The sequence below is a fragment of the Alligator mississippiensis genome, chromosome 3, assembly GCF_030867095.1.
Source record: "Alligator mississippiensis isolate rAllMis1 chromosome 3, rAllMis1, whole genome shotgun sequence".
NCBI classification, from domain to species: domain Eukaryota; kingdom Metazoa; phylum Chordata; order Crocodylia; family Alligatoridae; genus Alligator; species Alligator mississippiensis.
In genome coordinates, this window is record NC_081826.1 from 282566181 (window position 1) to 282590905 (window position 24725).

Here is a 24725-nt window from a genome sequence, read left to right on the forward strand (position 1 = left end):
TAAGCTATTAAAATCATGCCATATAAATGGGAAATATTACTGACCTGGCAGCTGTGTCAGAGATCTCTTCCTTCACATGCCATGCAAAGGTAACTGATAGATTTACATGTCTACCATGGAGCCTGCAAGAGGGGAAAATATGTCAAAATAAATAACCTAATTCACTTCCATGTTTCTCAGTTAAGAAACCAAAAAAATGAAGCTGTGGCATACATTTATTCTTCCCCAAAGGCAATGTCCAGAGCCCACAGTGGAGATACATGGAGGTACAGTGTCCCCCACAGGGGTTCTTGGAATCATTAAGTCATAGGGACTTCACCTAGCGAGCTGCACGTTTAGATGACAAATGAACTGCTCTTTTTTCAGCCTGGCTGGCTCTACAAGACATAATTGGAGGAAAAAAGGCTTGGGACCCTCTGAGGATGGCTCCATAGTAACTGTTCGTATGCTCACAGAAGCATAAATACTGTGACTCTTTCTAGACACTCTGTATTAGTTCACCAAGTAGGCTAAGGGATTCTTACGTCTTCTTCTTTGGGCCATCTTCAATGGGACTGATCCAGCTTCATCCTAAATGGTTTGCTGCGCAGTATGCTGGCTAGGCTGCAGCACTGCAGAGGAGGACTTGGGGGCTACAGTACTGAATGTGTAGTGAGTTGAATACAGTAAGTTGGATGTGAGCCAACAGTGTGCTTGTGTTGCCAAAATAAATAAATAAATAAATAACTAAAAAGCCAAAGCATCCTGGGTTGTATTAACAGGAGTGTCTTGACAATCAGGAGAAGTCATTCTTCTGCTCTATTCAGCACCGGTGAGGCCTTACCTGGAGTACTGTGTTGTTTTGGGCACCGTACTTAAAGGAGGACAAGGGTCCAGTGCAGGGCAACAAAAATGATCAGGGACCTGGGAAACCAGATTTGTGAGGAAAGGCTAAAAGAACTAGGGTTATTAGCATAGAAAAGAGAAGACTGAAGGAGGATTTGATAACAGTCTTCAAGTACCTGAGGGATGATTATAGAGAGGATGGAGATTGGCTTTTCTCTGTGGAAGTAGGGGACAGGACGAGGAGCAATGGTCTCAAGCTTCAGCAAGAAAAAATGACGCTGGAGATTAGGAGGAACTTGCTGGCTATGAGGGTGGTCAGGCATTGCAACAGGCTACCCAGAGAAATTGGGGAATCCCCGTTCTTGGAACACGTACAAGAGCAGGTGGGACAGACACTTGGCTGGGATGGTTTAGTCTGGGATGATCCTGCAGGGGGCTGGACTAAGGGCATGTCTACATGTTGCCATATGGCGATGTTGCTATGGCGCTGTCCTTTAGCACTTCCTTTTGAACTACTAAAGCACTGTGCAGTAACTGCCTGTACTGTGCCATGCACGCTGCACAGATTTTGCTGCTACGTTGCCATAGTGGCGCGCTATATCGCGGGGAGGGGGACGGGACGCCACTATGGTAACATAGCTGCCGATCGCATGTAGACCCATGTGATCACTACATTGCCACAGCATGCCATAGTGCATTGCTACGTCACTGTAGGGCGATGTGTAGATGTGTCCTAAATGATCTAATGAGGCCCCTTCCAGCCCTGCTTGTCTATGATGCTGTATATCTGTAGTTTTTTCTAATTTGTTCTACCCCTGTAACATTTTCAGAAACTTGGGGCTGATTCTCCATAGGGCATAACAAATAAAATGTGAACGTGGTTTAACATCAGTCACTTCTGCTGTTTCAATACATCAAGGTCAGACAAGAGGCAGGTAAAGAAATAGGTTGGCTAATGTTTGGAAATCTTTACTAATAGGGAGATGCACCAGACAGCTGAAGAGTAAGGAGCTTGAGGCAACAGAAGCGCCACTGCTCGACTCATTGGAAACAGGATAGGATAAAGCAAAATACCCAGTTTCCCCTGGAAGGACAGACAATATGTCCTTTTCTATTTTTAATGCTTAAGATGCTTGCCAAAATTCAGAAGGAAGACCCCAAAATTATAGATACCAGGGCTACAAGTGGGTTAGTGTTCTTTCTAACAATTCTGGTCATTGGACAAAGGAAGCAGAGACACGTGAAATACTTTGTCCATGCCCAGATGAATAGATGTGTGTCTGATACTAGAAACAAAAGGACAAACCACCAAGCTATTTGCCTAGATGCAAATCAGTTCACATCCAAGGACACCCAAAGATTGTAAACACTATGCAAAGTGAGATAGTTCAGGCCTTGCTTTCTTGATATCTCTGTAGATAAACTAATCTGCCTTGGAGCTGTGCTCGCTCAAAAGATATGCAGCATTGAAGAAATTAGTCATGGTTCTGACCCACTGCATTGCCTCCAAAGCCAGCAGGCTTCATGACAACTAGTAAAAGTCACTGCTGCCTGGTTGTCTGAATGGGCCAAGACATGCCCATAAAGAGAGGCTTTACCCCCCAGAACTGCAGCTTGAATACCCCTGAGGTCCAATAGGTATGTAATGCAAAATGTTCACCCTGAAGATGCTGGCCTTATCAATGAGCTCTATATCCCAGGTCAGAATCATCCACAACAGTGCAGATTGTCCTTCAAAATAGAAAACAATACCTTTGACAGTTCTGTACTGGTCATTATAAGAAAGGAAAAAATATCTGCTAGATTAAACTAGACAATGCTATATTATCAGGCTTAAAAATGGCTGGACTCAAGGCTACATGGAGAGGAAAATTCCCCTACTGCCCCATGAAACGGCTGAGTGGCATTTAGGGAATAGCACTTAAGGTGTGTATGTGGGTGTGAGTGCATGTGCATGCTTGAAGCTTATGCTGGATTCAAACAACAGGTATATAATATACAGTGGCAGTCATATTTGCTTATGCTGTCCCATCAATGCAAATAAGCCTTGACCTGCTGAAGCAAACACCTCCAGGAGGTTCAAGCCTTACGCACAGGAAACCTTACATGAGATCACTGACGTGGAGTACCAATTCTACTGTTTTGACATCACCAAGTATCTGAGCTCCATCCACTCAATTAGGTGGGCAATGTGAAATTTCAAGTGGACAATTAGCACCAAAGCAGCAGTTTTAGCTTTCCTGTCTTCTGACACTACAGGCAAGCCTCACTTAGCGCTCTTAATTAGTTCCTGTAAAACAGCGTTAAGCAAAACGAGCATTAAGCGAAACCGAAAGTATTTGACAACTCAAGACAGTGACCGCAATTGTTTTTAATGTCCCAAGATGGCGACTATGAGTATTATAATGAAACTCGCTGAGCGCCAAGTGAAATCTGGTATCAATTTTAAATGAGTGTTATAGCGAAATAGCGCTAAGTGAAACAGCGTTAAGCAGGGGTTGCCTGTATAGCTTTAGATCACTCCCTATTTCCTTTGAGGGTGCAGGATAATGGAAAGGGAACATACAAGAAAAAAATATCGATGATGCCTGTGAAAATTTAACTTTTATTATCTGTTCACTGTATACAAAACACCATTCTGCATAGTGATAACTTATTTGTTGTACAGTCAACAGTGCACAGCAACAAACAAGTGTCCAGAGGTATACACTTAATGAAAGGGCAATGGTAGTCAGTGTGCATAACTGACAAAACCATACTGTGAACTTGCAAATTCAGCTAGAGGTTTTAGCAATGACAAGTACTACAGTAACAGAAACAGTACTGAGTAACAGAAACAGGGTAACAAGCATCTGCTTATAAACCAAATTAAGACTGTGGGTGGAGAGAGAGAACGTATCTGATATACAATATCTAGAGCAGTTAGAAAAATTTTTACAGAGGAGGAGGAGGATCAGTTTTCCCCAAATCCTTAGGTTTCTACAGTCATTTAAATTTAATGATAAATAACAGAATCTCACGAATCTTTAGGGGCTAAAATGCTCCACATTTATTTACATATGAAATGTGTTTAATACAGTTATAATGGACATAGTGTATAATAACATCTGACAGCAGCAAGACTTTTAAAGAACCGAACAATTACTACAGCTTATCATGCAGATATCTATATATACACAAAAAAAAAATTTAAAAAAGTACAAAATTTGTTTAGGGATACATACAAGGTATAAAATGCAAAACAAACCAAAAAAATATAACTCTCACAGAGAACTATATATGAAAGGGACAGTATGGTACCTTTTCTGTATTTCATGAAAGCGATACGAGTGATATTAGATACACTTTTTGAAATGATTGAACTAATGTCATGTGGTCTGTGCTAAAGTTGAAAGGCCCAATTATACTTAAATAGGCTGGTGTATTAGCTTCTTGACGCTTGTAGGGTGTACGTAACACTGAGCACCAGAATGTTTGGCATTAGCGTACAGAGCTGGAAGATAGGTACCAACTCCCGCAGCCAGGGGTTAACTATTTTCTTTCAAGACTCAGAAGAAAATGAAAATACATAATGCTGTGTACTTGCTTCTATATAATGTTTAATAAATTACATGACAAAAACACCATAATTATAAACCTAGTTATCTGTCTAATTACATCATATTTGTTTAATCCAGAGCAGCCCAGCGCTTTTGTAACAGTTTTAGCTTGGTTTGACCTCCAACACCTTGAGGCAGCGCCTAAAAAATTATGTAGTGATACACAGTTGTGCAATGACATTTTTCAAAGGTGCGATGGCTTTCAAAGGCATAGGCACCTGGAATAGTGAACACATGAAATTTCTGGTGTTGCTGTCAAAGACCAGCTCGACATTCACTAGATATGTGTAGTGATTATTTTTAGGGGAAGATTTTTATAACCTTCCACTGACTTTAAAGTTTCCCTTTATTTTTTTAAGCACTGCCTTTGAGTGCCATTTCATTAGCTAACCTTTCTTTCAGAAGCATTTCATTTATGGAACAGTTGAACAGAACCGAAGGAACTGCCCCAGTAGTAAGAACTCTGCTTTAAAGAAACTTACTACAAAAAACAGAAACCAAAACAAAAAAAAATAACCCAAACAGATTTTCCACTAAATACCAATACAAACACGTAACAAAGAGTATAAAAGTTATTAGTTTAAATATATACAAACTCTGTTCAACTCAAATACTGCTTTGATACTTATGGAGGGTATAGACAATGAGGTGAAAAGGACATATTTATGCAGAATATATTGCAACAGCCTGAACAGTACTGTTAACACTATTATACTGTGAACTTTCTGTAACAAAAATGTCATTTATATTCCAATGTGGAGAAGAGTTTTTGCTTCTCAAAGACCTAATCACTTCTCAGTAGAGCTCATTCTTTTAGATTTAATGAAGGCCATGCCATGTGTTCTCATATGAGTGTTTAAGGCAGCTTCTGTTTCAAACGTCTTTGCACACACTTTGCATTTTCTGTCTGACACCATGTTGTCAGATGATTCATCCTCATGATTGGGTTTGTTTTCTTGTTGATTATCCTCCCCAGACCCATTTTGTTTTGATACTGGCTGAGGCTCCTTCAGCTTATGTACAATGAAGAGATGTCTGGAGAGAGAGACATGAGACGTGTAGCAGAGGCCACATTCCCTGCACTGGTAGGAAGAACCATCAGATTTATGCTGAGGAATATGTTCATGAAACTGAAGGAGATTTTCTGTTGTAAAGCCACACACAGCACATTTGTGAACTTTAAAAACATTTATCTTCAGTTTCTTCAGGGGTTGGGTGATTGCTCCTCTCGGAGGCCTGAACTCCAGTACAGGCTCTTCTAATTTCCTCTTCGGACTGGGGACCTAAAAACAAGGAAAGTGCATTTTATGCAGTTATACATAAAGCTCTTCTAATGAATGCTCACTTCTTGGAGACTGCAGAATCCTAGCAAGGTATATTTCAATAAAAACCTGCTAAATCCCATGCCTGAAATAATCCAAGGAACCATATTATTAGAAACAAGTTCCCTATTACATAATAGAAGAGATTGACTCTGCCAGGACTGCCAATGGGTGCACTCTAGAAACATTAGTAAATACTTTTCCAGTTCATCTATATTATATTTGAAAAGACCACGATAGAAAAATGGTGTGTGTATTGTTGAATATCAGCCTGTGAGTACTTCAGCCCTTACTTTTAGCAATTCAGCTTTAATTATATTTAATTCGATTCCATGCATGGTGGATGAAGAGGATGATTGTAGATTTATGGATCTGGTTATTTGTGGATGGACTGAGATGCTAGAAAAAGATGAATTACTGACTGCATCTGTTGATCGTGGATTAGACCACCAGTCTATGCTTTCAGGTTATTTCTCAAGGAGACACGTTTTCCAAGAACCTTACAACTCTTTTTTTTTGGCCCAAAAATGTCACGTAGGCTGCCTGCAGATGTTAAAAAACTGTGCTTTACCGGGTGAAGTGGTGTGTTACTTTGACCCAGCTCTGTGGCATTTGCATAGATCAGGTGCTTCAGTGGTACTTTTTGGCACTCTTATCTAAAGATGATTCAATCCACTATTAGATAAAAACACCTAAAAAGCCTCCCTAAAATACCTGATATATACACATGTTGGATGAGCTGAGTCCAACTAACATGATGCCTTTTCTGGGCATGTGCTGGGCTTGGTGCTGGGGCATGCCAAGCTTAAAGTAAAATGCTGTTTGTTTCTTTTTTCTTTTTTTTTAACATCTGCAAGCAGCCACAACGTGTTACAATACTGCAGTGCACTTCCTCAAAACTGCACAGCCTTGGGAGTAAAGAAGGACCAGGGCCTCACTCAGAGTATTTCAAAGAGAATGTAAGCAAGTCTCAGTACATACGCAGAGCTGTCAGTGCTGTGGGAATAGTAACTCCAGAGCTACCAAACCCTGCCATTTTTAAGACTAAGAGCATCCGTCCAGCTGATTATTAGGAGTCTGAAAAACTGGGGGAAGGCAAGCCTCCAATGGCTCTTCTGCACCTCCAATTTCATATTCATTAGACTATCAAATATCCATTCATAAAATGGATAAAACAGCTGTGGAAAATCTGTGCCACTGGGGGCAGAAGTTAAGGCAGGGAGCAGGATATGGGGAACTTCTACTTTCCAGGGCAGTATCCTTCATACTGAACCACACTCTCTCTCTAGCTTGCTTTCCTCCAGGTGGCTCAGTGGGCCAGCTTCATCTGGAAATGCATTGAGTGCTTTGGACAATGTCCATCTCACCACCACCTGCTGGTTAGAGCACTTTGCTGGGAAGTGGAAGATAAAGGTTCAAACCTGCTCTGGGTGAGGGGTGCTTAGTACCTGCATTTTGCACTCACTATGTGATCCCTGATCACTCAGCTACTAGGCTAAAAGGTAGAAAGGCTGTCCTCTTCTTCCTCACAATCACTAGTTGCAGTTTTTCTCTAACCACAGAATCAGGAACTTTTATTCAGTAAAGTGCCTACCTACCTGATCTTATTCCACCATGAATTATATGAAGACATAGCAAGCATGCTCAGAAGGGAAAAACAGGGTGAGCATAACTACACAGATGAAAACAGGATCTAAACTATATGCAAATGTTAAAAATGGTACTTGCACAGCTAGATTTAAATGCAAAAATTGCACCTAGTTATGTAAAAATTAAATGGTCCAAAATCTAAGGTCATTTTACTTTTTGTTTCACTCTTAGCCCTTTTCATCACACTGGGCACAAATACATGAGATGTTCTGTGGAGTAGACTAAGCAGCTCTGTAGTAAACTTCTCAGCACCTACACGTGCAGCCCTATTAAGCCACAGGAAATTAATACACTCAGAAGCAGGTTAGTATTTACAAGTACTATTCTGCTCTGGAGTTTTTTTGTATGCAGCAATGCACGTAGAGACACTAACTTGGCTGGCTGGGGCATGAGAGTGCTTCAGTGCGGGGGCTGCCTGCTGGCTAGCCCCACACTGCAGTACCCTCATGCCCCAGACAACCCCTCCACAGCACATTGAGTGGGCTGGCATGCTGACCCCCCTGGGCCTCCTGCCAGCTGGGGCTGCTCTGACGCAGCTCACGTGCTGCAGCCCTGCATGCACATATAAACACGGTGACTGAGAGCAATAAGCTCCAGCATGACACATGCTGGAGTTTATTGCTGCGCACTAATATGCATGTGAATGTGAGACCACTGAACGCTAATTCCACCATACCATTTGTTTTTGGTAAACACAAAGCAAATCTTATCAAGTATGGAAATATGAAAACACACACACACATACACACACACAAAACTTTACAACTTTTTAATGAAAAACAGAGTATTCTGAGTGTCTTGAAAAAAAAGTCCTGGCAGCATATGAAAAGCCAGAACTGTCCTAGTAAAACTGAGTAACCAAGGTCACTTGGATATACTGTATAAACCATAAAGACGTGACATTTGGGGCAGCATTCTTCTGCCTAACGAGGTCTGTTCAGTACTAGTCAACAGCACTCCAACATCAACCACTGCACGGTGGGTTACAGAACCACTTTAAATTGAGCCTATATGCCCACATGATAAGACTCCCCAATCATCATTCTCATACACCATGCATGGAATAAAATTAAGTAATTGGTAATGAGCTGGCACCACTGTTAACAGTCATATCAGGAAGTATTAAATGGGTCCAAGCAGAGTGAACATATAGACATTCTCCTTCCAGCACAGAAACAAGGCTATTCAGTACATAGGGGACCGGATGCCTTGAATGTCTTGCTAATTCAACCAAAAAATAGAGACTTGATACATAAATTAAAAGAATGAAATTCTTTTTTCCTGTGTGACACAGGTTAGATAGGATAATCATTATGGTTTCCTCTGACCTTAAAATTAGTGCTACTTATTAAAAAGGTCAAAATTTATCCCAAAAAAAGAGGGGGGGGAGGGGAAGGGGAGAGGAAAGATGCTGTTCGCTAAGCATTTACCTTTGCGTCTTCTTTCACTTCACTTTCTTCTACATTGGTTGATTCTGTCATTTCTTTCACATCAGGGTCCTTAATGCCATGCATTAGCTGAATATGTTTTTCTAACATCAACCGTTTAGTAAACGTACGTCTTGAATCAGGGCAATGACTGTATATAAATGCAAAGCAGACATATGGTAAATATTTGTCCTCTTTTAAAAAACAATATAGGTGTCAATAGTAGAGTATATCCAGGGTACAATGCAATTTGTTAGACTCCAGTATTTTAAAAAGCTGAAGGAAAATGACCAAATATATTATGAGTTAAAAATAACCTCTCTCTTGCAGTGGTATCTGTGAAGTGATACACCAGAAGCCATCTTATTATGAGATGCAGTGAAAACTGAAGATTATAAGCAATCTTTCTCTCTGCTCTTCTGTCCACATGACTGGTGTGTATGTGCTACACAGTTTCTCTCCCCAGGTCAAGCCCTTCTTGGTTGAAAACTTCCCTCCTTGGTGCCTGGACTTGGATTCCAAATATCACCTCAGTCTGCCCTCAGCACTGGATTCTGATAAGCGTCTGGACACGGATCATCAAGCCTAAAAATCCCTTCATAGCTCCCTTTTGTCCTCCCTGGTTCCCGATGTTCTTGGCCAGCATTCAGGGTTAATTAAACAGAGCAGAATGAGGGTACGGACATACGAACAATTAACTTAGGAGAAAACAAGGTGGGTGTGGCAGGGCACTGGGATGTGCTCGCTCTTTTAAGAGAGCAAAAGACTGGGAGGCTGCTTGCAGGTGGCAAAGCGGGGCTAATGAGAGACTCGCCTGACTGCAATAGGGCTCAGGCTTGAGCGATATAAGCCCAGAGCCTGCACCTTGAGCAGTAAGTCCCCCCCTGGCAGCCACAAAGTGAGGAGCTCCTGGCAGGAGAGCAGCAGGGCTTCTGAAGGGTCCTGGATTTACCTCGACAGCTATGCAAGCCTGGGAACAGAGGCAAGTTCCTGGGCAGAGAAAGACTGGATTTTACAGGCAAGTGGCCTTTGTTTTATGCTAAACCCCTAGAGGGTTTGATGTGTCTGCCAGAGGCCTGCAATGCTTCTTGTTCATTTAAGCTGTACGGGTAGTTTGCCTTGAGCCCTGCAGTGACAGGCTCAAGGCCTATTTAGAAAAGCAGTAACCCAGGAGCCCTCAGACTGAGACTGGGGCCCAGTACAGGTCCAGGAGCCTAGGAAAAGGCTGAGACCTGGACCAGAGGGTCCACATGTGCAGGAAAGAGCTGACCCAGGCTAGAGGGTCCATGAGCCCAAAGCGGGCTTAGCCAGATTAGAGGGTCCAAGAGCCTGGAGGAGGGGCTGCGTGCAGGACCAAGGGTCCCAGAAATCAGAGGGAGACTGCATAAGGGACCAGGGGGTCTGAGGGCCCAAGGGTGCCAACCATATAAATAGTTAACATCGAAGAGTGAGAACATCTGCAAGGCTTGGGACGTGGTGTAGGGAAGGAAATGGAGCCACGCACTGAGCCCTTAAAGCTACGGGTGTCCTGGAGGGCACAGATATGCATGTAGCCCTCAAAGCTACAAGGGCCCTGCAAGGGCACAGGTTTGCTGAGAGGGCCCATGAGCTTAAGGTTCAAGTCAAGGTTGCTGTGGGGCCAGGAGAGACCCAGTAGTATTGCAAAATAGACTAAGGCTCACTAAAGCCAGTGGGCAGCCTCCCTTATTCAACCTCTAGTAAGAACAAGGCATGGCGGGTGAGCAATTAAGGAAGGGCTGTAATAGAGACCGAGTCAGACAGGAGTTACTCAGCCACCAGGGGTGAGTCATGGCCACCGCTGGGGCATGAACCTGTCACAGTGAACTTTACCACGCATGAGTTTCTCTGGGCTAACTGCCTGTGTGCATGCTCCTACCCTGTGATAAATGGGAGCTGATCTGAGGGAGAGCTACACGAGCTAGGATGGTTTAATTTCCACTTACTGTAGGGTAAGCTCATGCACACGAACAGTTATTATGGAGCAGCTGACACATAGCAAAGCCCTGACTTTTTCTTACTGCTCAGTAAATTGTTCATATGTTCATGCCTTATTCTTCTTGTTTGGTTTGTTTTCTGGCAAGGATTCGGGGGCTTGCCAGACTCCTAAGGTGACTTTGGATATAATATGAGCCCAAGTGATGTTTGAGCTGGGGACATGGCTGTCTTAGAATGGTTTCTGGAAGGGGCTGGCTAGATGACAAGATCTACCCCAATATTTTCTTTCAGAATATATCATTCTTCACACATTCATTTTTTGTATGTATTGTTAATTTAAGAAAGACAATGCCATGGGTTTCCACAGTAAACTGAGATGATTGCGAAATTAAAATAAAATATACGCAGTTAGTTTTCCTTTAAAGGAAGATGTGTGAATATAACAAATAGGAGGTACATCACATGATGAATGGAATAAGTGGAACAGCAGACTGCCTGATTACATGGGGATTAGTGCAACTCAACAGCACCTAAGAGATCAGTTAACATCATGCTGAAATGAACTCTGAATGCAATACAGGTGAAGCTTGCCTGGGAGGAGTGAAGTAATACTACACCATGCTCGAATATCACAGAGTGGCTGGCCCATGGCGGTGTTACAAAATTACTAGCTACTGGGTCTTGTGATTTTTATGGTGAAGCAGATGGTGCTGAAGCCCGAGGCCCGATTAGGATCTACCAAAAGGAATGGAAACCTCCCAGCTCCACTTTTTATGCTATTCACTCACCCCTTGGGACTTGGTTTGATAGTATTCAAAGAAAGGTGGAATAAAGAACGAGCAGAAGTCACAGAAAGTCTGGATGCTTTTATCACGTACCTTTTATTGACATTATTATTTCTACCAAATCCCATATCAAAACATCCCTCAGCCGCAACTAGAGACTTATTTCAACCAATCTATTTTTAGGCATTTCATATCCCTCTTTATGATTTAGAAAAATAGCTTTCCAGGTTCATTTGCAGACTAAGTCAGTGGCTTTTCTTAGATCATGTAAGCATGTACTTTCTTGAGAGATACCTACTAACTAAATCCACAACCGTAACATCCCAGCTTGATTAAATATATATTTTGCTTGTCTAACAGCCAAAAATGTGGTAAGCTCCACCCTGTGATCAATTAGCTGCACTGCATACATGGACAATTAGTTGCATTGCATACAGGAGCAGAATATATGACTGCCATTCAAATTCAAAGATGAACTGTGCTTCTGTCTCATAAAATCAACTGATCTAAATTAATTTGATACTTGGCTCAGTATGATCAAGAAGTGGAATTCAACTGACAATAGGTCTCTCTACCTTTGTTTCCATTATGTTAAAGAATATTAGAAGCAAAACTTACGAGCAGCTATAAACTTTCCTAATGCCTTTGTGTTTGATACGATTGTGGCGACACAGACTATGGGATGAACTGAACGATTTGTCACACTGTCGACATGGATGTTTTTTCATTTGCTTTAGAGAGAGAAAAAGAAGAAATTATCAATTAAAACAGTAAGCAAAAGCTATATGCATTGTCAAACTTCTAATAATAGGAAAGGGAGTTACTTACCGAGATCTGGTATCCTCCATGTACACTGCCTCAATAGAACACTAGGGCTCTTGGTACACACAACATTTCTAGCACAATGAAGGCATTAACTGCACCATAAATAGCAACATGCCTTACATTCATTACATTTATGGTACCACAAAATGGCAAACCAGCCACAAAAATATTTCACAAAAAATGGATAACATCTTTATTGCTAGTTTGTATGATACCGTAAATTGAATCTGTGGCATGTCCCATCCTCCCAGTGCTAATCATCAGCTGACTATCAGCACTGGGACCTGGGCAGCCTGTGGTGTGGAATCTAGCTGGGGGTTGCCCTGGTCCCAGTGCTGATAATAGGTGATTGATGGAATCGGGATGTGGGCCCTGCAGCCCCATTCTTAAAACTCTTTAAGGTGCTGGGTCCTGGTGAGTCTCAGGGCATTGGGTAGCTCTGGGGCCTGGGACACAGCAGAGGATCAGAGAGGGGACAGCTCTGAATCCAAACTGGGACTGCTCAGTGCTGAATCCCAACACCTAATTGAGCATCAAGATCCAGCACTGGGCAACCCTGGGGTCCAAGACAAAGTTGACCCCTGCTCAACTGGCAGGAGTGAGCAGAAGGCAGGTTTAGGTCCCTAACCCAGCTGCCCCCTGCTCTCAGTCCTGGAGGCAGCCCCACATTTTGGGTTCAGGATGCCAGGTGCCTCTTTAAAAGCTGGTGCAGAGCTAGGAATAGGGGAACTCTGCACCTGCTTTCCTCAGCTGCATCCTCACTGCATGCGTTGATTTAAAGAGGTACCCAGCAAAAGCAGAGGGATGGGGGAGTTCCTTCATTCCTGCATGTGCCCTTTTAAAAAACAGCCTGGAGCAAGCAGCTGAGGATGAGGGAGCTTCCACATCCCCTGGTTGCTCCAGGTACCTCTTTAAACTGGTGTGTGCAGTGGGGGATGGCTCCATCGCCAGCTTACTGTGGAGGGCACTGTGAGCCTCTCTCTGAAGACAGGCTTACAGCACCCAGGGAACTTAAAAAGCAGGTGGACATTTAGTTCAAGCTCCTAACGTCACGGCAGCTTTTGAAAGGTTCCAGGCAGCAGGGAAAGGGTGCCCCCGCAGTGGGCTGGGGATGAGGCCATCCCCCACTGCCCTCCCACATGTTGGGAGTCCCAGCTGCATGCCCACTCAGGTACACTCCTGGGTGCCTGTGGAAATGGCACATGTGGAGTAGGGAGCTCCTGGATCCCTAGCTACTGCTTCTATGTGCATGGCACGTGCAGCTGGAGCTTTCTGCTGCCAAGCTGCAGGATGTCTGATTCCCCTAACTGGCAGCCCCGCGATTGGGGTTTGAGGAATTTTATGCCGTGTTCCCAGAACTGCACAACCTGCCATGTCAGACCACACTGGCATGACTGCTTTAACATCTGTCAGCAGCTGAGCAGGTCACAGGCCCCAAAACACTTACAAAACCAGTGTGACCATAAGGAGGCATATGTACACCTACCACAGAACTAGCAACATGAACTGTGGTTAAAAAAGAAAACTCTTCTTTGATTCTTCTCTGGCACCAAAGCAGCAAGGAAGAAAGGAAGATCAGTTTGGATGTGCAAAGACAATATATGCAGAGGTCTGTTAACCAAATTGTTTCTGCAGCTGAGGTCAAGCAGTAGAGAACTGGAAGAAGGAGATATGAGAAGCACCTAACTGAGAGTCGACCAAAGCACTGTTCTCCCAAATCTGATGGGTGGTGACTTGGTCCCACAATAATGACTTATTGGTGGGACACAGGAAAAGGCAAGAGGAAAGATAGAGCAAGGTATGAAATTCAACTGTAGAGTATAACCCTTCATAATTTGGAGGATCTGATGGTTTTATATGATAAACTACCATATGTGCAGCAGACCCTGTGGAAGGAAGTGGGAAAAACAATTCTGCTGAGAAAAGTAAAGAATCAGAACTCAATTCATGTCAGCTCATTTTGAGCATTTAGGATTTTTTTTCTTTCTGAACTAATGCTTGCTGGAGGTAATGGCAGCTGTAGCACTAAAGAAGCCAGCACAGATACCCTGTGTGTACCGGTGACGCCTAAAAGAGAAAGATGAATAGAACAGTCCTTAGTGATGCTACCCATAAACTTGGTTGTAAGGACTTTATAAATATACTATGCGTGGAATGGAAAAGCTCCAATAAGCAGCTGATGTGATAGAGTCCTTTAATTTAAAATCACATAGCATGTCATCAGTCCAAGAACGCAGGACTGTGAAATGGCAGGTCTATCAGCTTGAGTCATAGTAGGGGTACTGTAGGATTTTGGCCCCGCACTCAGAAGGCAAGAAGACTTATCCTTGGCAGATTATTTTCTCAGCTATGTTTAACTGAAATAACAATTTAAATACTGAAGAAACTGACAGGTTAAGATCCTCAGGGTTACCCAGGAAAACTTTCTGCTCATCATAGTCTAGTGAAATTTTCAAGTCCTTGTCTATACCTTTCTGCTAACTGTTGAGATAACAACCAACTTGGAACAAAGGTAAAATAAAAGTCAACATGGAGATACAACACACTGATCTAGATCACCGTGATTCTGAAAATCCGTCAGCTGACCTGGTCAGACCCAGACTCCTAGTTTGGTTCCCTGAAACTTTCCTCTCCTAACTAGGAGGCTGTTTGTTGTCTACCTGCAGATGCAATAGATCTGACAGAATTAGCTTGGACCTCATACCCATGTTTTAAGCCCATGGAAGGAAATCCAGGTTACCCACACGTTGTTCTAAAGTGCTGTGATCTGTGGGGTTACCCAGAAGGTTGTCATGAAGGTTCAAGGAAAAGGATATTCTGATCCAGAGTCTGGGTGGTACCTAAAAGAAGTCATGACTTATTTCTTATCTCACATCTACTGCTTTTCCAATGCTGACACCACTTCTTCAGAGCAGTTCACAGACTTCATCCCCTTTTTCCTGTGGCCAGTGTATTGTAATCTTTCAGTATTCCAGTGGAGACCCCTGATGAAAGCACTTCAGTCAGTGCTTGAGATCTGGACTCCAGGGATGGGGCTATATATTCCTATCCACCACACACAGTGGATTGAGCAGAAAAAGCCTTTTCCAGAAGGATGACATGCAGTTTTTTGCTTTATCCTTTCTTAGCCCCTAGAGCATAAGCCAAAATATCTCCTACATAAATTCCAACTCCATTATACAATAAATATCTATACTGAGCCGAGGGGCTTTCTAATATCACAAGAATTACATCTTCTGAATGCAGAACAGTTCTTTTAGAGCTGCCTATTCTAACCTGAAATAATACAAAACTAACTCTAAATCCTAAGTGTAACACACAAATGGGAATGTTTCCAGATTGATTTTTCTGATACATATAAGGAACTGAAGCAGGATTGGAAGAACAATGATCTTATATTTGTCTGTGGTTTTGAATGCCAGATCTTTAGTCTGTGTGTGCATCCTTCCTACTGGTTACACTGCTTGGAAACAGTTCTAGGGCTTGTAAAAGCCAGGACATGTTTCTTTAAGTAGAGATTTGCAGATGTAATTTCACTACTGTGAACTATTACTGACTGCAAAGTCTGAGGTGACTGGTGAACAGTGCATACAAGACCAAGGATGCCCTGAATTAATTAAACAGTACATCTGAGTAAGAACTGTTACAGGTAGATCAGGGGACTCTCATTACCAACCTGAGAAGATTACATTTTTGAGAGGGAGAAGAAATGGTTCTCAAAATCCTTTCATGGCATGTAAATTATGCTGTCTTTTAGGAAATACGGTAAACTTCTTTATATAAGAAATTAGTGGGTCCAAGCACTGTATTTATTTCAGACAGATGCTGAGTTAAAATACACCAAACGTAATGTGAAGTTTTTAGAGGCAGAATCCTGTCCAACCCCAACTACCACCATGTATTTAATCACCAAATTAATAACTTCCTAGACCAGTTGAAACAGTTTATAGCAAAACAAGGAGAGAAACTAAACATCACGTGGAGGAAAGAAATCAACACATTTCTCTCATTTATGTGCCTAAATGTGGAAAGCTGATTGTGTTCTATAAACAGCTAAAGCTTCCCATCAATGCATTTTGCAACACAGCAGTCAATATGAAACCCACAACCTCACTGGGCTTCATTGAGCATCTGTGGAAGATTAAGAGAGATACCGTGTAAACATTTCATGATTTTCAAAAGGAAATGGAAAGTAGAGAAAGATTCAAAACATCTGAAGATGAATGAACTTAAGGAAATGTTTCAGGTTATTCAGGAAATCACTGTTAAAAATGGGCTTTCCTTTTGTGTCAGTAGGCTAGAAGGGGGAATTAATCATCAGCCTACAAGAGTGCTGGAAGGACTGTGCCTCAATGGGCAAAATTTCTGCAAGCTCCAGGAGGTGTCTGGAAATTGCACCATCAAACACTAGGTTCTAAATTAACTATATACCAATTCTGGATAAAGAACTACACATCACTCCGGACAGCTCAGGTTCTGTTTATTGTTGAATAGCAGTCAAAAAAGCAAACAAAATGTTAGGATGTATAAGAAATTAAATGAAAATAATATATAACATAATTATAAAGAGCAAAGGTACATCCTCTCTTGAAACACCGTGTTAATTTGTAATCATGCTATGTAAAAATGGATATAGCAGGAATAAAATGGTTTCAGTGATGGGTTATACGAATGATTAGAGGCATGAAAAAATGGACATGAAGAGGGATTGAAAATAGTGGGACAGCTTACTGCAGACAGATGAAAAGAGAAGATTTACCAAATAATGACTCATACAGCATAGCCAAGTTGGGACCTTCTCCCTGTCTCATAATATGAAAAGGTGACATTCAAAGAAATTGTAAACTTAAAATGGAAATCAAAGAAATACCTTTCCATACATGGCATAATTAAGCTAGTGTATAGACCTCACTGGCACAATAAACCACCCAAGTCAAGAGCTCACAAGAAATTCCAAACAGGATAGGACATTATGTGGCTAGTGAGGGAATAAGTGTCACTTAAAAAAAGAAAAAGCTAAATATATTTGGAAGGGTTCTGAACTCTCAGGCTTTGGGCTGGTTTTGCCACGTTTCTGAAGGAGTTAGGTGTTTAACTTCCTACTGGAATTCAACGGGATGTCAGCATCTAGTTCTTTTAAGCTCCTTCGCCACAAGCAAACTTCTTTATGACAGACTTTGGGATGTACTTTTTCTTTGGGGCAAATTACTCTGTAACAGTCTACAACAGGGTTTGTTCCACCTTCCTCTGTAGTATCCTGTACTGGCTACTGGTTTAAAATATTATGATAACTCCCATGTTCCTATTAAGTTTTCAACTAGCACCATTTTGTACAGGCCATTTTACCATATTGAAAATATGTAGTATAATATAATTTTTCAATTTATCCCATACTTTATTGGAATTATATGGCCCACTTCATAATCTATAGCTGATGCTCAATTCTAATTGCTCTACGAATACCAAATATCCAAATGACTGCCTTAAAGAAAAGGGAGAATATCTGTCCTCGCTTGCTGCAGAGGGAAAGACATGAAGCAATGGCTTTAAATTATAGCAAAGTGGATTTAAATTAGAGATCAGGAAAATGCCTTTACTGATAGAAGAGTAAGGCAGTGGAATAGACTGCCCCAGGAAGGTATGGCATCTCTTTCATTGGAGGCTTTCAAGACCAGGCTGGATGTATTGGAAAGGGGATGGTTTCAGAGTAGCATTCCTACATTTGTACCAATGGGTGGACCCAATGATTCTTGAAGTCCCCTTCTAAGCCTATGGCTCTACAACAAAAGTATGCATTTAATTTTAAAACTTTGTTAAACTAATGAATATTGACATTTAAAACCAATTATGGAGAGATCCAAGAGCAACCAAAGCAGATGCTCTTTATTTTCCATCTCTGAAAGACAGGGAATATTTAATGCTTATTAATTGCTGCACACAAGCCCTGTGCTTTTTTGGAAGGGCATGCTTCACAAAACTAAAAAATGTAAGTCAAGACATATAAGCAATGAACTAAAGCTTTCAGATCATCATTTTAAAGCACAAAAATAGAATTTCATAATAAAACAGGGTCACTAATGAGATCGGAATGCACTGTTTTTCATTAAATACCAGCAGTAAAAAAATAGCTTTAAAATTAATCTTAGAAAAGCATTATCTGCGTGTATCTGATGCAAAGCATCGATGTACTAACCTTAATTTGTGTGTCTTTTACCCCTTGGAACCGGATTTGATTAGACTGGATTTGATTCTACATTTGATTGTGAAGTGACAAAATCATCCTGCTTTTAAGAACTGTAGAAGGGTAAAATGAAAGTGCATCTGATTTTAAACCTATTTCTCAGAGGCAATAATAAAAGCATTTACAAACTAGCAAACAGGAAAGGACAAAACAGTGGAGATCAGTATATTTTACTTTCTGGGATGGGATTTGACAAAAATAAAGCTATAGTTGTACTGGGGCACATTTATGTCATAAAAACTCCTGGGTGTTACAGGAATCGAAATACTGCATCCGCTTGACAGGATTACCACACTGAATGGGTTCTATACCACGTTTGATTGAGTTTATCTATATGCAATATCCATCAATCGTGTCAGGAATCAATTTACAAAACTTGATTCTGAGCCAGGTAGAATCCTTGGGTGTTTCGCTATGGACTTCAATGAGATATCAAAAGTGGCCTTTAGAGATGGAGATCACATGAGCTTTCTTGCTTGTCTGATCATCCTGCCCTCAAACCACTAGCTTAAAAAAATCAGCCCCATGGGTCACAATCAGCTGCTGTGTTTGTGTATTCAGTTCCAGACTGAAATGTATGAGTGGTTGGAGCATACAGTAGTCTAAATCAGAGAGTTCTTTACTGAAGTAGAACCATGCTTCAGAAATGCAGTTAAAGAAAGAAAGGGGACTCTACCAAAAATAGAGAGGGAACTCAGTTCTCTTTCATACCATACTGGACCCTTTTGGTGCAGTTGCGAGAAAAAAATAGGGACACCAGTATTCTGATGCATGCAGTCTTTTTATGAACCATCAGAAATGGAGTGAAATGGTATCATTTGCATGACAATCATGGGTTGTGGACAAAAGCAGTGTAAACAGATAGGACACTGGCAATAACTTTTTGGCATTTACTGCCATTTATAACATTGTATTAGGATCTTGAAAATGATCTTTGCTACTTGGCCAAAATGACTTCCTCTTCCCACTCATTTCTGTTTCTTACAAAGTGCAGTGTGGTAGATTGTTTAATTCCCTGTTTAATTCCCTCTTTACTTGTTCACTGTTCTCTATTTATTAACTTCAGAAACACCTTTATATTCATTAAGATGGTATAAACTTGGTAAAGCATTTTGACAAAAATCTGCTGAAAATCCCTCTCTAGAATCAGCAGGACTTCAGGAATTTTATACAGTCAGTAGGGTTTCTCACAGTTTTTTGGCAGAAGTTTTCCTACTCTTCTCTTTTAACCCCAGATACAATAAAGTGAGTCATATTAAAATAGCAGGTTAGGTGACCAGTTCCTGCTAGAGCAGTTTTTTTGTAGAAATTCAACAGATGACAATCAGAAGTTTTATCACACATATCACTACCTCCATCATTATAAGGATAATTAATATCCCTGTTTCAGGAATTTAAGGAAAAGAAGTGGGGGTAGGAACATTAGCAAGGATCAAGGCCTGTCTCAAGTTAAGCCGTCTCCCTCAACCTTCCTCCAGCTGGTGGAGAGAGAGAGAAAGTAATGGACTGTTAACAGGGTCGTGTCTCTGTTCCTTGCCTGGCATGTGTGGTGGTCCAGTTTTCATACAAACTGCTGGAAGCAGGTGCCTGATAAATTAGAATTCACCCTTCTCATGAAAAAGAGATGGCAAAGAATAGTTAATACCAAAGATAAGTGTTTTTTCCAACATGCTGTAGATAACGTGAATTACACTGTAACGCTTTATGTGCCTCATCAGTGCAAGCTCAGAATCTTTTCAATGAACATATCTGTGCCTCTTGTGCTCTTTTAGAAAGGAATAAAGTTGAAGTGACCATAAGCCTCCCTCATTTTCCTTATGATCTGAAACCTGTGGCTACTAATGTTGTCAAAAATAGCCATGGAGGATGGGTCGTATGATCCATTCTGATTGGCCCATTTCATTAGCAGATCCAGGATGTCTCTCTGGGCCATGATGAGTGAGCGCAGAGTCACTGGCAGAGGTGCACTGGTCAACTTTGTCATACAGTGAAATAAAATGCAGTATCCTCTTTGACCATGATGAAATAGTCTGTTTGACTTGTAGAACAGCCAATGATGTCTACAAAATGATGGCACAGGCCAGCATTGTAAAGGATTTGGTCTTACTGATATAATACTGAAGAGCTCAGGAGAAATGCAGAGCATGCAGCTTCCTCCCACCATGTTTGGAACAAGGGTCTGAGAAGTTAATTGGTTTAAGTGGAATGGAGTTAATTTGGAATGAGGACCACCTTGTCTTTATGGTCCAAGGTATGGAGGAGTCCTAGGGCTTGCTCATTTTTTTGGCTGTGGTGATGGCCATCAAAATGACCATCCTGAGAGTAAGACTGTGGATGGAGCATTCTAAAAGGGGCTCACAGGATAGTTTCTAAGTTCAGAAGGCTGATGTTAAGGTCCCACAGTAGACTACATTTTCTGACTGGTAGGTAACTACATATTAGGCCCTTGCAAAATGTAAATACTGCTGAGCGAGACATGATAAAAAGCAACTATGCCAGATGGACCTTTACGGAGCTCTGACAAAACACAGGATATTTTAATTACAGTAAAAATGTCCAGAATCTGTGATAGTGAAGCCTACACTGGGTCTGGACTGTATTGCATTGACCAAATTAAATACTGTATAGATCTGAAAGCCTTTTAGGCTGCTTACAGATGTGTTAAAGAAAAAATGGCACTTTAAGCTCAGTGCACCCCTGGGCTGAGTGCAACACGTGCCTAGAAGAGTCAGTGCGCGCTAGTTGGGCCTGGCTTGCCCAACACCGGTATACATCAGGTGCTGAAGCAGGGCTTTTTGGGACTTTTATCTAATAGCTAATTCAATCAGCTACTAGATGAAAGTGCCAAAAAGCCCCACTGAATTGCCCGATCTATACAGATGCTGAGGAGCCGAGTCGAACTAAGGTGCTGTTTTTTTCCCCCCATGTCTGTCAGCACCGTTAGTGGATAACTTTCTGTTCTGTGCAAGGATTTTTTGAACACGGTAGAAGCACAGAGCTCAATCAGCCAACATCCACAATATAAGGTGCAGCAGCTTTGGATGATCTTTTGACACTGGTCTGGACAATCTGTAGATGCTTCCAACAGCTGTAGATTGTCTGTCAGTCAAAGTTGTCTCAGGCATAAGAAAACTATGAGGATCTGCTCTCATTTGGCTTGGCAATAATTCTTGGAATTAACCAAATCATTAGGAAGCATGGAGTGGCTTCAGTTCCACTGCAGGAGTCATCCTGGCCTTGAGATTCCTTGAACAGAAGTTCAGACACTTGGCACTGTAATTGGTGGCAAACAGGGCTAGCAGTGGAGTCTCCCACTGATGGAATAACACCTTGGTGAGGGATTTTGGCAGCAGTTATTCATGGCTGGTGACTGCCTGCTTAGGAAGTATGCTAAACTGCTGCTGAATCTTGTGGTACAAAGATGTTGGGTATATGCCATAATCTTTTCTGCTTGTTTATGTAATATAAAGCAAATGGATGGGGGTTACCTGCAATATCATATGTTGTAGGGAGGAAGGCAAGCCACACTCAGCAGTGTGATGGCTTTGAGTGCTAAGAGGTTAATTAGCAATACTATGCCTTCTGCATACATTGTTCCAGTAGATGGGCCAGGTGGGTTGCTCAACCTGTCCGTGTGCTGCTAGGCTGTGTCACAATCTCTGTGCTGGGTGAAACAAGCCCTCATAAATCTGGAGGGCAACGTTTGATGACATGGATGATCTGACAATGTTGAGCAGCTTGTGGGTGTTTTTTGGGGGGTGCTCATCTCAACAACCAGCCAAGGTTTCAGCAACCTTAATATAGGCAGCATGCCCAATTTATGTAGGATATGCCCAAAAGATGGCAAGAAGAAATACCTCTTCAAGAATGTTGGAGGACCTGTCCTAATGCCAAGGCAAGAAGTGACTGCGATTCCTTGAAAGAAACAGTATTTCCGTCTACTGGGGAGGCCCTCCAGTTGCTGTTGAGAGCAGAGTGGCTCTTACAGCTGAAGTGGGCTCTAGCACTACATTTTCTCATGCCCTCTTTTCATCTCAATGTAGATGAGGTATTTTGGTGATTTGTCTTTGAAGGGAGATTCCTTTTCCTGGAATAATAAACTTGTTGCACCCTTTGAACTGCTCTTGTGCTTGGTCTGGGTCTGCTGCCCTGCATCTCAAAAAAGCTGGTGATCTGGATGACAGGTCTGGAGTCGGCGCTCAACAGAGAGGCCATCAAGGCTGTTGGAATTTGTGCTGGAACAACCAATGTTGGGCCATCACTGGTGGTCATGGTTTTGGTGTTCTTTTTTGACTGCTTCTTTTCACTGGAATAGTAATTTGGTCCAATACCATGTTCTGTTACACTTGGCACAAATAGCCTCCTAGGTTCAGGCTTCCTGGATCTCTCTCTTCCCCATGGTTTAGTGCAACTTTCATGGATTGCTCAAGGAAATGTAGTGTGAACTTTGTCTCTTTAGATATTCAGATAGGGGACAGGAAAGAACAGCAGATCCAGCACCTCTTGAGGATGTGTCCTTCCCTCAAAAGGAAAGATATATGTGCTTACTATTACAGATAGAAAGATTGATCACATAAAGGATGTGGTATAAACCTGTAGATTTAGCACTTGCCATGATAACAATTGATAAGAGGGGAACTCAAGGACAGTCCTGGACACTGCCTTTTATGCTCTCACAGTAATGCAGGATACACAAATGGCCCTGACAGACCCTGCTCCTCCAAAGAGACCAAGCTTGTGTGGATGAGGTGTGTGCTCATGTGTCTGTGTACACGCACCTACAGTTGGATCCGCACTGACGTGCACTTGAAGAACAGCTATAATTCTGTTTTGTGAGAAAATGCTGAGATTTCAACAGTTGCTTTCATTCTGACGCCAAACAAAACTGGGGCCTTTTGAAGATTTTCAAGAAAAAAGAAGAGAAAGCCCTGCCCCAGAATATCTAACAACTAGTGGGTTAGGGGGCCTATCTGGGATGCAGAAGACATATTCAAGTCAATTTGGTGCTTGATTTGCTGGTACTTCAGGTGAATGTCTAACCACTGGGCTATGAAGTCTCTACCCACTCACTCGATTTCTCTTATTGAAATTTTTGATTGTTTGGAACCTGTCTGCAAAAATAACTAAATATTAATTGGGCCAGAATCAGAGTGAGAGATTGACTCCGCAGCCCTAATTAAGGGAAAAGCAAACAGAGGAGGGTTTTGAACCCAGGTCTCCTGAGTCCCAGGTGATTATCCTAATTGCATGACTATCTTTAGCTGGCTTGTGCTGTCTCTTTTTTCAGTTTCAATAATTTGACATGTCTCCTGAGAAACATTTCACCAAAAATGTCCAAGCAACTTGAAGGAGAGGCTTCTTTCTCTTTCTCCCTCTTGTGCTATCTAGCAGTATCATTCTGCAATGAGTGAAACATGGGTACCATGCTCCAAGCATCTGCCTTATATTAGATTTTTCTCCATATTGCTACTCCTTTTGAAGATTGGTTTTTGGCTTCTTTTCCTATAGGGGTAACTCGGCCACAGAGGAAATTCGGTGTCCTTAACAGTTGTACTGTTACCCACTTACCAGTCTTCTTAATTTCACGTCTTTAGAAAGGCTTTGAGCAACAGCCAGAACATTGGACCCGGTGGTCTGCAGACTTAAGAAAATAGCATTGCATTGTTTACGCTCAGTTCATGCTTGAAAAGTTATATTTACAACTAAGTGACTTGATTAGGTGTTTCAGGTGTTCAACTTACTGGTTCATAGGGCCTCTAGCTTTAACTGGTATGACGGATCAAAGCTTGCAAGGTGTTGCAATGTGCCTCATTGTCTCATTATTAAATTCTAAGGGGCACTCATCAGGCCGCTAAAACAAGTTTCTGTTCTCTAGAGCCAAACTGTTTAAAGATTTTCAAGAGGAGGAAGAGGGGAAAGGGAAGTGGAAAAGAAATCAGATCAGATTAGGTGATTAAAAATGTTGCTACATTTTTCAGTCATGCCATCTGCCTCAAAGAAACTTCAGAACTGTCTGAAAAAATCTACAATTAACAGAGGGCTAGGAGAAAGAGTCAGTGGCAGAAAATGTTGTGAATGTACAAATACTAAGTAGT

The 24725-nt window shown here is 41.8% G+C and overlaps 1 protein-coding gene across 7 annotated transcripts in view; it reads right to left on the minus strand.

Moving 5' to 3' along the window:
* Positions 1 to 3410: 3410 nt before the first annotated feature.
* Positions 3411 to 24725, minus strand: part of ZNF532 (zinc finger protein 532) — an 88876-nt gene continuing 67561 nt past the window's right edge. For 6 of the 7 annotated variants that reach the window (XM_019495970.2, XM_059725260.1, XM_019495966.2 and 3 more), the window contains 3 exons: positions 12183 to 12295; positions 8827 to 8974; positions 3411 to 5707 (listed from right to left, as the gene is read on the minus strand). In XM_019495970.2, the coding sequence (XP_019351515.2) occupies positions 5213 to 5707; positions 8827 to 8974; positions 12183 to 12295 (756 nt within the window). In that variant the 3' untranslated portion in view covers positions 3411 to 5212. Of the gene's footprint in view, positions 5708 to 8826; positions 8975 to 12182; positions 12296 to 18582; positions 18684 to 24725 lie in introns of those variants that run through there. The other variant, XM_059725262.1, reaches the window with a different exon arrangement.